The sequence below is a fragment of the Sturnira hondurensis genome, unplaced genomic scaffold, assembly GCF_014824575.4.
Source record: "Sturnira hondurensis isolate 20B ecotype Veracruz unplaced genomic scaffold, ASM1482457v3 Scaffold0016284, whole genome shotgun sequence".
Classification (NCBI taxonomy): Eukaryota; Metazoa; Chordata; class Mammalia; order Chiroptera; family Phyllostomidae; genus Sturnira; species Sturnira hondurensis.
Genome location: NW_028088915.1, coordinates 4,652,754 through 4,668,698, shown reverse-complemented (window position 1 = coordinate 4,668,698; position 15,945 = coordinate 4,652,754). Strand labels below are relative to the sequence as shown.

At 37.6% G+C, this 15,945-nt stretch overlaps 1 protein-coding gene across 1 annotated transcript in view; it reads left to right on the top strand.

Moving 5' to 3' along the window:
* The window catches only part of TAF3 (TATA-box binding protein associated factor 3), a 172,025-nt gene that overhangs the window by 117,821 nt on the left and 38,259 nt on the right, over positions 1-15,945 (top strand). The window contains exon 3 of the mRNA XM_037065962.1: positions 6,023-7,857. Within this exon, the coding sequence (XP_036921857.1) occupies positions 6,023-7,857 (1,835 nt within the window). The remainder of the gene's footprint in view (positions 1-6,022; positions 7,858-15,945) is intronic.

The window sequence follows — 15,945 nt, the reverse complement described above, 5'->3', positions numbered from 1 at the left end:
GAATTACTCGGGCAGCCTGGCCCAGGTGATAGCCACTGGACCTGCAGATGCTAACTCTGGACTTGCTCTTGTTATATGGTTCGAGAGAGATTAGAAGAGAAGTTTTGTTTTGTTTTTTGTTTAATCTTCTCAAAAGGGATTGCAAGGCTAACTTTATTTTGCAATGTATATTTGTATAATTGACCAGCATTATTCAATAATTTGAATACTTGTTGAACTCTAATTAGCAATTAATTTTCACTGTACTTTCAAGATGAATGATGCTAATGTCCTCGTCTTCTGAATCAAGGAAATAAGCACTAAGAAGTTGTAAAACCTAATCTCAAAACTAGTAGTTTTCCTTGAACTTGTTTTTCCTCAATATTTTTTATCACATATATGCAGAAGAGTTCTTTCCCCCAGCTTCCAAATACTGAAATAGTAGAAAATGAGTTAGTTCTATGGACATAAACATCTTTAAAATACTCATATCAGAATGTCACACTTCTAACTTAGGATAAGGTTTTGTTCTTCTGTCTGTATTTGAGTTAAATTAGAAAGAGCTTATGACTCATTTTCTTACTATTTTTGTAACTTTATGTAATAATACATCAAGATCAAGTATCTTAAAATACTAAACATGTTATATGCTATTTTATAATAAAACTCTGTAGATGAGTGCAGCAAATTGTTAAAACACTTTAAAGATATTTTATAGATGATTGGTAAATGGTGTTTATTATAATACACATACATGCAAAGAATATTTTATTGCCATTCAGCTGTTACCAAACTGAACCTAACCATCAAGTTGGGGTTTGAGAGAACTTAAAGGACAAACCATTCAATAGCCATCACATATTTACCCTATTCCAGACTTTTAGAACATAGAATTAAAATTATTGATGAAATGAAAATCCAGAAACTAATTTGTATAATCATCAAGTCTGTTTTTCAACATGCATAAGCTAGATCACTTGTATTCGTTTGTTGGAATTTTCTAGTCTTTTATTTATTTATTTTTAGAGATAGGGGAAGGGAGGGAGAAAGAGAGGGAGAGAAACATCAATGTGCGGTTGCCTCTCGTGCGCCCCCTACCAGGGAGCTGGCCTACAGCCCAGGCATGTGCTGTGACTGGGAATCAAACCAGTGACCCTTTGGTTCACAGGCTGGCACTCAATCCACTGAGCCACACCAGCCAGGGTGAATTTTGTAGCATTTTAAAAATTAAAATATATTCATTCAAGAGGAAATCTTTCATATCAAGAGAATGGATTAATAAGCATACTACAATTTTAACAACAGTGAAAATGAATGAACTACAGATACCTGCTTCAGCAATATGGGTGGATCTTAGAAACATATGTTGGGTGAAAAAAGCTAAAGAACAGTATAGTATGATGCCACTTATAAAAAGTTCAAAAAGAAGCAAATTAGATACAAATGTGTTATAACTGTAAAGAAACCAAGAGAATGATGAATATTAAAATCAAGACAGTAGTTACCTCGGGGTGGAGAGGGCAAAGAATGAATCAAACAGGAACCAAGGGTGTTGCATTGTTCTGTTTACCAAGTTAGGTAACAGTGTCTCAGGTACTCAGTCATTATTATGTTTTATGCCTTTCATAAACTTTGCTTATACTCTCTGGTATGTATCAGATAATTTTTAATTCTGAAATTGATATAAATATCTCCATACTTTTCCTGTTCTTATTAAAGTTTAAGGCTTTCTCTTCCAGCAAAATTCTTGTTTCATTTCAGTAAATTTTTATGCTACAATTGAAGCTTTCTTACAAAATCCTTCAACATAAAAAGTAACTGTAAATTAATCAAAATAGGAAACATTCGTATTTTTAAGTACTCCTAAAATCAGCACTTATAATAGTTTAGTTTAATAATTCATTTCTATTCTTCTAAACCATGTAAAGCTTCTAGATGCATGCAGGTTTGCAATAGGGACTTGAAATAAATAAAAAATGAAAATGAACAATACAAATAACAATAACAGAATAACCATTCCTAGCTTGTAGAGACCCACTTTGAATCAAGCTTTATGTTTATAATTTTTCACTTAAATGAGAACACCCACCATTTGTTTTTCTGAGGCATATTAACTCCAAACAACAAGTGAACCAATCTGTTTTCTGTAGTATTTGCAGGAAAGCTGTATAGTTTTTCCTAGCCCACCCTGCATATTTCCTATACTTGTGGTCATCTTGCCAGTTCCAATTTGAAAGAATTGCACACTGTGTAGAAAACTCAAAATTTTAAGTTGCCCAACCTATAAAACAGACCTTCCACCTGGAAGACCTAGCACTGTCGTATTAGTAGTGGTTCTGGCAGTTTCCTTTCTAGGAACTGCTGGTATTACAGCAGTGTCCCTCTGCTCTCCCAAGGCTTCACCAAGGCCTGCTTTGGGGCCACGCACACTCAGGGCTGATCTTGATCCTCCAAAGATTTACCTCCAGGGTGAGAACAAGGTGTAATTTAACATATTTTAATGGTTTCCTGTGCTGCCTATTGAAACCTTCCTCCTTCTGCCTTGGCATCACCAGGATTTATGAATCTCTGGGTAAGTGGGTAAGTTTTTTGGAATTTATAAACATAACAGTAGGTATTCTAAAATTTTTCATTCACTTGGAGAGTGACCTAATTTTTTTATGTGTTATTACCCTTTAGCAATTGAGTAGATTTGAAGTTTATCTTGTTTTTCCGGTAAGGATAGGGACTGAAGGAAGTGTTCAAATTATCTAAATAGAGTGGGTCTAGCAAACTTGTCCATAAAGGGCCAGATAGTAAATATTCTAGGCTTTCTTTGTTACTTGTATAACTGACCCAAAGTGGGAGGGACATTTCTAGTTGCTAACAAAAACTGTCACAGAAGAAGGAACATTTGATTGGAAGCTAAGGATAGTCACCAAAGTGTAAGAGAGAGCAGAAGATTCCAGACAATGGGAAGTAGTTGCCCACGCAGAGTCACAGAAGTGAGACTGCAAACCAGTTCACATGGCTGGGATAGATAGAGTGAAAGGGGAGGTTAATTACTGAGTTGGGTGATGGGGCATCTTTAGGGGAAATTAGATTTTTATATTTTAGAATAGTGGCTTTCCACATGTTTTAGTTTCGCAACAAAAGCTTTTTTGGAAGCTTAGCTTGTAAAATGGATAACCTGAGGAGTAACTATTCCATTTAACAGAGATTAAATGGAATTGGGACCCAGTCTCTACTGTGTAGTAACTTCAAAAGGGTTCCACAAAGCCCTCCAGCTCCAACCTTTTCCCAGCTAGTACTTCAGGGACCAGTGAAGTGTTTTCAGATGGGGAATCCTATAGTGTTTTCAGATGGGGATTTGTGTTTTCAGAAGGTCACAGTAAGGCAGTGTGAAAGATGATTCTGAGGCAGGTGGGACTAAAGGCAAAAAGACCAGTCAGTAGGCTCTTGTGGTAGGACAGAGAAGAGGTACTGGGGATTTGAACTAATAGTACAAGTGAAGACAGCACATTAAAGGAAATGCAATGGGTTAAAGTATTTTGTAATTTAAAAAATTACAAAATACTGCCAAACAAGGAAGAAATATAGTAGAAGATTGTGTTCACAGTCAGATGTGGAGAAAGAGGGGAAAGTAGTCTGAAAAGGTGTTTCTGACTTGGGTAATGAGATGGATGATAATATCATTTGCAAGAACCAATAGCAATAATTGTGTCTTAAATGTGTCATGATTTTTATAGCTCACAAAGTATTTTCACATATACTTTCATATTCATTACATTAAGTCATTTATTCCCTAGTCACCCTTTAGTACTCCTGTGGTGTAACTTCTGCTGAGCCTTCATTCTCATTGGCCCCTGAAACATCTGCCTGCTCACTAGTCCTCCTTTTGAAAACTCTTATCCTTGATCCTTTGACATCTTCTGATCCCCCAGGTATTTTCTTAGTTCTTCTTTCCCTTGTCTTTATACATAGGTATTCCTCAGAGTATTTGGACCTGACTACTTCTTCTTTTTTTTTTTTTTTAAGATTTTATTTATTTATTTATCTTTAGAGGGGAAGGAGAGAGGGAGAGAAACATCAATGTATGGTTGCCTTTTGTGCATCCCCTGCTGGTAGTTAGCCTGCAAGGAACCAGCCTGCAACCCAGGCATGTGCCCCGACTGGGAATCGAACCGCGATTGTCTGGTTCGCAGGCCCGCACTCAATCCACTGAGCTACGCCAGCCAGGGCTGGACCTGACTACTTCTTATCTCTCCCTTACTATCCATTATTGTGATTTAATTTATATAAGCAAAAGTGTCTCTCTCTCTCTCTCTCTCTCTCTCTCTCACACACACACACACACACACACAGTCCTGTTTTCTGAACTGTAGGATATTTTCAGCTCCCAGTTAGACATCACTAACTAACTGTTCATCAAACACTATGTATACAGATTGAACTAATTACAATCATCTTCCTTCTCTGTTTATTTCCTGTTTCTGTTAAGGACTGTATTTCTCATTCACCAGGACTCAAATCTTGAAGTTGTGTTTGAATTATTTCTCCACTCTTATAGCTAATCATTTATCAGATTCTATTCATTCCATCTTCAAAATATGGCCTCCCTCTGTTGCTTCCTATTCATTACCACTAGTTTATTTCAGACCCTTATTGTCACTTACCTGCATCATTTCAATAATCCCTAACTTGTCACCTCTCCATTAGTATGTTACCTCCCATCCATCGTATATGTTCTTGCCACAGTACTTTTGCTAACTTATACCCTGGTTATTCTCCCTTGCCTAAAAATCTTCACTAAGTCCAAACTCAGTAGAGTAAAGGTTATGTTTGTTTTTCTGAAATTCAAAACTTTTAGAATCTAGATACAACTTTAGTAAACTTACTTTCTGTTATTCCCAATCTTATACCAAACTTTCCAAATAAATTATCCCTTGGTTCCTACATACTTCCTATGTTACACCTCCATCTCTTTGGCATCTGTTCCTGCACTTCATCATTCCCAAGCACCGAAAATTGAAAATGCTACATAATTAGTAAAAATCTTTGACACTGCTGTCATCTCTCCTTTGAATTACTATAGCACTTTATCTGAGCTATGGTACTCCTCCTTTCCTATGTGCTATACACATACTCTGTGTCCTCTGCTAAACTACAAGCTCTTGGGTCATGATTTATTTCTAATTTATTCCAGTAGTTCTTTCAGCCTTTATCATTGTGCATTTTGCATGGTGTATGCTTAGTTAATAGGTGTAGAAAGAAGTGATCCAATCTTACAGCAAATCAGTCAAGTAAGTAGGGCAAGTAACATTAGCCCCTTTTGAAAGGTCAGGAAAAAGGCTCAAAGAGGTTAAGAGATTGCCTCAGGCCTGTTGCTCTGCCGTGCCGGGCTGCCAGTTGAAGCACCATCTCTCTAATACCACAGCCAGTATGTATTCCACTGCTCCACCCTGCCTCTCAAAGTGGCTGACATCGAGCAAGTAAAATAGAAGACAAGTAGTATACGAATTGTGTCCAAATTGGAGGTTTGCATTTCCAAAATCTGAAAATTAAAGTTTGTTACAAAGACATAAAAACTGTGTGCCTTTTTGTCCTTTCTGAGGAGAGTAGTCATGTAATAACCACTACCTTGAGTTTTAGAAGGGTGTGTGTGTTATGTTTGTGTGTGTGTATGTGCACAAGAGGAAGAGGAAAAGAGGAAGATAGCATTTACTCAGGTTAGGAAAAGAATTAATAAAAGGGAACAGATGACAGTCAAGAAATACTTAGCAAACTCTAGATTCTGAAAGCAGGGCCAAACCATTTGAGAAGAAAACAATCATTTGTATCTGCTTTCACTGATTGCCACTATTCAAAGAAAGAAGGCATGCAAATTTGGAAGATCCTTGAAAACATAATCACTTTATTCGCTGAACACTGTCAAGAATTTTCTTTTTTTTCCTAGAGATTATGTCTGTTTTTTCTTTCCTAGAAATCATTACTTTTCTTTGTTAGAATGTTTTTAAATATTTAAAAATGTTTAAATAACACTTCTTTTCTCTTCCTTTACTAGAAGAAGAAGAGGAGCAGGTACCCACTGACGGGGGGACATCAGCAGAGGCCATGCAAGTTCCCTTGGAAGAAGACGATGAACTGGAGGAGGAGGAAATTATTAATGATGAGAATTTCTTGAGTAAGAGACCGTTAGATAGTCCTGAAGCTGAAGAAATGCCTGCTATTAAGCGACCACGACTAATAAGCACTAAAGGAGACACCCTGGATGTAGTATTATTGGAAGCTCGGGAACCACTCAGTTCAATCAATACACAAAAGATTCCACCCATGCTTTCTCCAGTCCATGTACAGGACAGTGCAGACCTCGTACCTCCATCACCAGAGCCACCAATGTTAGCTCCAGTTGCAAAATCACAAATGCCAGCCCCAAAACCCCTAGAAACAAAGTCTTTTACACCTAAAACAAAGACTAAAACTAGTTCTCCAGGACAGAAGACTAAATCACCTAAAACGACTCAGTCACCAGCAATGGTCGGAAGTCCTATTCGGTCACCAAAAACTATATCCAAAGAAAAGAAATCCCCTGGACGTACTAAGAGCCCCAAAAGCCCCAAGAGTCCCAAGGTTATAGCCCACATTCCCCAAGTACCTGTCAGACCTGAAACACCAAATAGGACTCCTTCAGCTACAATAAGTGAAAAAATTAGTAAAGAGACCTTTCAGGTAAAACAAATACAAATGCTGCCTGAGGCTGGGAAGCTGAACAATGAGAACCTGCCCAGAAAGCCTCTTGTGATGGACAAAACGATCGATGACTCTATTGACGCTGTGATTGCGCGGGCTTGTGCGGAGCGAGAGCCAGACCCTTTTGAGTTTTCTTCTGGATCCGAATCAGAAGGAGACATTTTTACCAGCCCTAAGCGAATTTCAGGTTCAGAATGTATAACTCCAAGAGCTTCTACTTCCTTGAACAATTTCACTAAGTCAGGATCCACTCCTCTGCCTCTTTCAGGTGGAACATCAAGTTCTGATAATTCCTGGACAATGGACGCCTCCATTGATGAGGTTGTACGGAAAGCAAAAATGGGAACTGCTTCCAATGTGCCCCCCAGCTTTCCTTACCTCTCCTCTCCTTCAGTCTCTCCCCCCACACCCGAACCTCTGCACAAGCTGTATGAGGAGAAAACCAAACTGCCTTCCTCAGTGGATGTCAAAAAGAAGTTGAAAAAGGAACTGAAGACCAAAATGAAAAAGAAAGAGAAGCAGAGGGATAGGGAGCGGGAAAGAGACAAAAGCAAGGACAAGAGTAAAGAGAAGGACAAAGTTAAAGAGAAAGAAAGAGAAAAGGAGGCCAGCAAGGAAGCTAAGTACCCATGGAAGGAATTCCTGAAAGATGAAGAATCAGATCCCTATAAGTTTAAAATGAAAGAATTTGAAGAGGTTGATTCCAAAGTGAGATTGAAAGATGGACTTGTGAGAAAGGAGAAAGAGAAGCATAAAGATAAGAAGAAAGATAGAGAAAAAGGCAAAAAAGATAAAGATAAGCGAGACAAAGACAAAGTTAAAGATAAGGGTCGAGAGGAGAAGGTGAAAGTGGCACCGGCTCCCCTGGTGCTGCCACCCAAGGACCTCGCCCTGCCCCTGTTCAGCCCCGCTGCGGCCGCGGCCGTGAGGATCCCAACCATGCTGCCCTCTTTGTCCCCCATGCTTCCTGAAAAACTGTTTGAAGAGAAAGAGAAACCTAAGGAGAAAGAAAGGAAAAAAGACAGAAAGGAGAAGAAGAAAAAGAAAGAGAAAGAAAAGGAGAAGGAGAAGAAAGAGAAGGAAAGGGAAAAAGAGAAGAGAGAGAGGGAGAAGAGAGAAAAAGAGAAGGAGAAACACAAGCATGAAAAAGTAAGCAGTTTCTCATTTTTGGCACTATCTGAACAAAGTGCTATTGTAAAATACAGGTAAACAAAGCCAGCCATTATATCTGTATTTTGTATGCAAATCACCCATAACGTCACTGGAAATATGTTTGTAATGGGGTTACAAAATTTAATTCTAATTCTAAAACTTGTAATCAAGCCCCCTATGTACTGGAAAGTGTTAAAAATTCATAGCCTTAGAGGACTCTAATTACAAACTATAAACTCTATTAATTGTACTAATCTCTGGCATTTTTTAAATCTGTAACTTTAAACTGTGAATAATATTTTTGTAATTGTCTACTACATACTATTTTGTACCCAAACATTAAATGCCCCAAAAAGACAGCATTCATTTTTCTAAAAGCATGCAAAACTACACCACTATTTTAAGAGGATACTAAGGCTCAAGGAGTCCTTCCTTACTCACTGATTTTTTTTTATGAGCCATTTAATAAGATTAGAACATGTCTCTTAGTATCTAGGCTGATTTACCAACCTGGATGATGAGCAAAATATAATTCCAAATATTTTACAATGTAAGTAAACCAGGCTTCCATAGAATACAGCCAAAGAAACTGATATATACCCTGTCATTTTATAGAAACTAGGACCTCAATCCTTTGGGCTCAGGATATGACCTCTGCTTTAATGGGTTTGCTCTTCAGTCCCTGGTTCTTTGGATTACAGTTTAACTTTGTTCAAAAGTGTCTGACCATTCATTGTGCCATCCACACAGGTGCTCAGAGATGCCTCCCCACCCTGTAGCAGGAACCCCCCCTGGGGCTGACTACAAAATAATACACGGTGGTTTTCCCCACATAATGAAGTATGATGCATTTGACCTATAGCAGGTCTATTACCAACACTTTTACAATGTTTTTTATTTCGATGTTACTTAGAAGAATTAGTTTAGCTGACAAGAAGTGATGGCAATTCTCAAATTTTTCTGCCTAACTCTATTATCTCTAATAAATAGCTCTTGGCTATTGTAAAATGTAAAGTAGTAGAATGGAAATTCTGATATTAATGATTGAACATTGTCAAGTTAATAAGAAACAGAAATTCAACTTTTATTTCCACTTAAAAATAATTATATCATTATGTTTTCTTTATGTAGTATCTGACACTTCCACATACCTCCATTCTTCTCCTAACATACCTGTGACATAGGTCCAGCAGGTATTGTTACTAACATTTATCAGTGAGAAACTGAGCCTTAGTGACTTGTCCAATTCAAAGTCACGCAACCAGCAGGAGCCAGGTCATATGCATGCACAGACATATACCTCGCGTTTCAGAATGTTTACTACTAGAGATCTTGCCTGGCAGCGATTAGCCCCTTTTCCACCATGTACCTGGTCATTTGGCAGCTGAGCCCTCGGCAAATCAAATAGGATGCTGTTGCTTTCATCACCATCTTAACCTGGGAAAGTCAATGGCGTTGTTTCAACTGCCATTATGAATTTGAGTAAAGCCCATCAGATTGAATTTGTAACAATAGCAGTCCGTACGTTTTTCCAGCATCTGCCTGACTTTGGGAAAGGAAAGTTCCTCAGGCTGCCTTGGTTGGAGACAAAGGCTCAGTTACGGATCACAGAGATTTCAGGTGACACAGGCCTACACGTCCTTGTATCAGTTTTGATGGGTTATGGATCAGATGAGTGGCAAAAGATAAGAAATTACAAAGTCTGCTATCTTATAGGATATTTAAAAATAATAAACAGTATTGTCTGTGGAGTTAAACTTGAATTCAAATCTTGACTTGTTTAGCTGTGCGAAATTGAGCAAGTTACTTTTGGAAGGATTAACTGAGAAAACATCTGAGGTGTGGTTAGTCCTCCACCTGGCACATAAGTAATGCTCAGTAAATGGGAGGTGATGGTGATGGTGGTGGCGAGTATTGTTATTCCGTTCTGAATCAGTCCCTGAAAGGTAGAAATACAGAATTTGCTACTTCACCGGACTGCACTAGCTAGCGTACATATGATGGTGGTGAGTCAGCTATGGTTAAAAATTACTTCTGCTTCCTGGGCATGCTTTTAAACTTTAGCTCTTTGTGCAGGTAGGAAAGGATAAAAGCTAGTGAAACCCATGGAAATGCCATTGACAAGGAGTAGAAATTGAGATATTAACTTAAACATTGACTTCTTTTTCAACCTCATTTAATCCTCCTCAAGCCATATGAGTTAATGAAAGTAGACTTGAAATTGGGTTACATGTGGTCTAAGAAATATCTTACATATTCACAGAAGAAAGAAAACTAGGGTAGAACAAAATGAAGGCTGTCTAAGCTGCCCCACAAAAATGTCTCCCATGAAAAGAATGAGGTCCATCAGTCTCATCTTCTCATCACAACCAACCCACAGTAGCAACTCTCACGGACATTGATCCAGAGCAGCAAGCAAGGGCGTTGTTGTAATGGAAGGAAATAATCTTTTATATAGTTAGTTTACCTGCCTGTAAAGTTTCTGCCATACACAACCGCATGTTTCAATATAAGGACAATAAAGACATTAATCAAGTGGCAGTCTGCATGGTAGGTCGAAGGAGCTGCGGGCTTTGAAATCCAGCAGACTTGAGAGAAGATCCAGGACGAGTTTTTTAGTTTCTGTAATCCTTAGGTACTTCATCTTTAAAGTAGGAATATGATAATCACACTTCTTTAAAAACAGCAAAAGAGTAACAGTTAACATTTATGGGTAATTACTATATACTAATCACTATGTATAAGTTTAATTCCTTATCACAACTCCATAAGGTAGTTACTATAATTATTATCACTTTAAGATGAGAAGTGAAGGCTTCGTAGAGAGATTAATAAACCTGCCCAAGATCACACACATAGTAAATGATTTAACAGGAGCCACGGTTTCAGCCCAGGCCATCAGATGCTATAATTGGTGTTCTTAATCACTATACTTTCCTAATTGAATTAAAATGGATTAAGAGAAATGATGTTTGCAAAGCATCTGGCTCAGTGAGGCACCATCAGAAAGAAAGACTTTTTTTTTTAGTAGTGGTAATAACACAGGGTATGGTGATCTGTGCACCATCTTTTAGTTTCTCTTTATGGGCCGTAATATGCATCAGTCAGTAGGAATCTGGTCTTTCACCAGACTTTCACCTTTTTACAATAGACTCAAACTAACTTTTTATGGAAAACATGTTAAGAGCAATTATGTGGAGCAGTCACAAACACCCATAACTGCATTGCAAGTGATAAACCCACAGCCCATTTCAGAGCAGCTTAAAATTTTTGTTTCTATTTGTGTCAATATATGCGTTGCATGACCTAGTTTATTACTCTTAGTATTTTATGTATTTGTTTGGAAGGAGGATCACTGAAAAAATAAAATGTCTCATTATTTATAAGTGGAATTGAACACTTATACATATAACTTTATATAGAAGATAAGCCAACATTTATCTGTCAAACTGGAAATGTTTTTGTGCTCTTATTTGAGTATGATCTAAGGAGGCATGCTAGAGTTCTGCCCCCAGAATGATGATGTCACAATCTGTGCGTAAATAGGCCCAGTCCTGGCTCACAGAGAGCACAGGCTTTGGCGGCCAGACTGACTTGGATCTGCCATGTGTTAGATCTTCACCAGTCTCTCCTGACCTCTCATCCTCTGCTCCCTTCCCTCTGCTTCCTGCCTCCTATGCAGCATCATCATAAAGTATGATTTACCTTTGCTTAAAAACAGTAGTTGCGTATCTTCTCTAAGAATATTTTGGCTTAAAAGGCCACCTTCTCTGCCTTCTCATTTAAAAAAAAAGTAATTTGTGTCATTTAAGATGAGTAAACAACTATGACAATTTAGAATTTTCTTACAACTAACCAGTAATATTGATAATCAACCCACAAATGATTGGATTTGCTAATGTTGGAAAGCTCATTAGTTCTATAAAGGATTCCCAAGTTTTTATCTTATCGATTAATGAATTATTTTATTTGAGCTAACATTAGCTAGCTGCCATTTACTGAGTGTATACACTTGGTACTTGCCAGACCTGGCCAGAAATTAATTCTCCCCAGAGTTCTGAGGGTTTGGTGCTGTTGCTTCTGTTTTATAGTTGAGAAAAACAGAAAGGTTGAGTAACTTGGTGCAGCTCATGAGTGGAAGAACTGTGGCTTGACCCAGGTATTTCCAAACTAAGCCCTCGTTCTTTATTATTCAGAATGGCTTGCTCAGGCCGGGCACCTCTGATGGAGGCTGGTGTGAGGGATAAGCATGGTTTGATGCTCCTCAAGTATGCTGATACTGTGGCTTTGGAAAATTTCGGTCTCTGAAGAGATCTTAGAGACCTTCTGTGTGACATATTTGAAAGGACAGTAGAGGTCCTTGAAGCTTTAATGACTTCAGTTATCAGACAATTAAAATGTTGAATATTTCTTTACTCTCTCCCCAAATCCCGTAGCATTTATCCCCAAATAACCTTTATTGAACTTCAACAGTTTGTTCTTTAGAGAATGGTAAAATAGTTTTACTGTTTCATGCCTTTAACAAAAGGTTGTCACTATTTTCCCTTCTTTTTGAAGTAACATCTCTTTTCAGTCTTTTCTCATCAGCTCTTATAATTAACTAGTGAAATGAAGGGTCTTGGTAAATAAAATAACCCAGTAAAAAGGGGGAAATATTCTCTTCCTGTTTCTTACAACTGTCTGTTCCTTGAGGAAACCAGTAACTAATGTTTAAATGGCTGTATTTGAATTTATAGAAATTTACCAAAGGCCATCTTCATGACTTCTGTTTCATTTGTCCTTGCTGGATTCCACTCATTATAATTGACCACAACTGTAGAGATCCTTCTGACTGTCTAGTATTTTAAACAGTGTATCAGTATTTAGTTAGACTATGGTTCCAAATGAAAATAATATGAAGACCGTAATTGCTAAGAAAGACAGGAAAATTGTTACCAGCGTCATAGTTCAGCATCCAAAATGTTAGCTTATTAAATTTGGCTTTCTTCATTACTATTTCTGTGTATTTTTCTGACATACTGGCACAGATGGGAATCTAAACCAGGGCTAGCTACACTTGGTGACACCCTACATAGCACACGTGTTTAGAGTTTTTTTAATGAAAGAAGTTTAACATTAAAAAAATAGAAAATAAAAACTTGGCCAGATTATATTGACAAAGCTCCCCATTACCTTTGCAGAAAGTCCCTGTCAGGAGATAAACTTTAAAGCTGGAATGCATGAAAGAGTTCCAAGATAGAATTTAAATTTAAACTGATTCTTTATAGATAAGCTTTTTAAAAATCCACCTCTTTGCTTCAAGTAAGGATTTTAAAAATAAATTTCCCCTTTAAATCTCTTGAGCGATTTTCATTTTTTGCAAGGCCGCACTGCTGGTGTCCTGGAAAAATGGAGAGTTAGGGCTTTATCAGTTGGTGCCCCGAGGTATGTGGCAAAGAAGCTAAATCCTTAAAGATTAGCAAAAAAATGCAGCACATGGCAATAAGGGGCTTATATGACGACTAGTATTAGTTCAGGTGAAAGAAGTATTGCTTATACATAGAACTGGACAAATCCACTGACAATGTATTTTTAGTTAGCTACAAAGGAGTCTTATATTACTGGACTTTGCCTCTTTGGTGAATTGGGAAGCTTAGTAATCCACTGTAAATGCTCTTCTGCGCGCCCCAATTCTCAGCATCGCTCTAAAGTGCTGTTCTTTTATTTTAACCCTTAGAAGTTCATGTTGGTCCCAGATTTTGGTTTTGCGCCATTTCAAGATGGCATTAGCCATATTGTTTAAGTAACTGAAGTAATTGTCATTTAGTTTGTTGATTTCTGGGAAGGACACTTAAGACATTATGATTGTATGTATGATTTCTTTATTCTGATAGGTGTTTGGATAAAGTTTAAAAATGTGCTAAGAAACTTTTATTTAGAAATTGTACTTTCTATATATTATTACCATCTTTATTAATTATTTTCAACACTTGCTTGAATTTTAAATTAAATCTGATTTAGTTTCTTTAAGAATGAAATTAGCCCTGGCTGGTGTAGTTCAGTGGATTGAGCTCGGGCCTATGAAGCAAAGGGTCACTGGTTCGATTCCCAATCAGGGCACATGCCTGGGTTCCAGGCCAGCTCCCCAGTGGGAAACACATGAGAGGCAACCACACACTGATGTTTCTCTTTCTCCTTCCTGTGCCCTCTCTCTAAAAATAAATAAATATATTTTTAAAAGAATGAAATTAAGGTATGCAAGTATTTTTAAGTAGGATGACAAGACGTTCTGGTTTGCTTGGGACAGTCCAGTTTACATCTGTTAACTAAAATCATAGTGTCCTCTTTACTCTCAAAGGTGTCTCCATTTGAGTGATGTGGCGGTCATGCTCATTACAGTAAAACTGTGAGGTGAGGTACAGGTTTACTAAACATCTCTCATATTCAGGGCACATTTATACCATTTTCAGATTGACTTATAAAATGTATCTCCATTCGCATTTGCTAATTTTTTTCTTAGAGTATCATTTATCATTTTTATAGTAGGTCATAAATAGACCATATCTAGATTCTTTTGCCTTGTCAAGCCATTTAAGACAGCATCAAAAATCCATCCAGTTTAGTTGAGTGGAAGTAAGATCAAAATTAATCTCAATTTCTATATAAAACGAATTAGCCTTCCATAGTGTATAGGTTTTTCAACCAACCCTAGCCATCTCACAAGTGTATGTCACTCATCGTAAAAGACACTGCCAGAATATGAACAGCTCAATGCAAGGCATCAGAAGTACCAGAAAAAGGACTCACAAGGTGTACGGCAAAGTCCAGGAGCTGTATGGTAGAGCAAGGGATAAGTTTGGTGTCGGGAAACCTGGGTTTACATCATTTGGTTCCCAGGTGTGTAACTCTGGAAACCACTTAGTCATTTTGAGCCCTCAGTGTGTGGAGATAATAATACTTTCCACACCTGCCTTACAGAGTTGTGAAGGTTAAATGGGATCATGTGCGTGGGACGCCTTTGTGAAGTGCTGTACAAGTGTAAGTTATAATTATTGAGTAGTGTGGTAATAGAAATGGACTGAAGCACAGTTTGAAACATAGTAAAGAAAAAATTTTAAGGGTAGGGCAGCAAACAGCTTTTTAAAACTTAAAGCTTAAGAAAATGATATAATACTGTTGTGGGCTGAAGAAATGAGGAATATTGCTCTCAGTACCTCATCACTTATGAGTATGTGACCCTAAATTTTTTTAGAATTGAAGAAATCTAGGAACTTTATGTAATTTTTTATTCTTTGAATAAAAAAAAACATTCAGTTCTAGTTTTGCTATTTGTGTGATATTAGAATGGAAAAGACAAAGGAAATGGAAAAGAAAGGAAAAATGTTTACTGCATAAATATCCATTTCCCTGTAAAATAGAAACCAAAACATGTACCACATTTGTTTGTTTAAAAACTTTAATGAGAACATCTGAAAAATAACCACAGTCCCTGGCAAGTATATGTGGTTTATAAATGTTTACTTTGAATATATTTGTTTCTTCTCCCAAATATCATACAGGAAGGTGAGAAAAATACAGAAGCCTTAATAGTTTACAAAGTATACTGGACCAATGGTTTTCCGATTGGTAAGATATGGAGCGTTTTGCGGGGGGAAAAAAGAAAGTGAATGTAAACCCTAGCTGGTTATACTTGGATCTTGCTCTGCCCCCATCCCGGTGACCCTTGATCCCTGAGGGCTTTGAGGAAAACCACTGTACTAGACTGTCCAAAGAACTGGGCAAGTGAAGGAGCCATCTGCCGAAAGTGAGACCATCAAGAGGAACCGGTTTTTGTGAAAAAGTTAGGAAGTTGAAGTTTAGATGTGATGAGATGAAGAACACATGGGGTATTTAGTTGAAAATGTTCAGTAGGCAACATTACATTTTGGTCTTAGGGTCATCAGTGCTAGTGTAAAGTGGGGAAGAGTTTGAAGACACGGCATATTTAAAACCTATGATTAAACCCATGGATATGATCAAGATCACTGAAAAAACTGGAGTGACAAGAGGAAAGGACCAAGTAAAGTCAGGCACAAGTAGAGGGCTTTTAAAAGAGAAGGGGGAAGA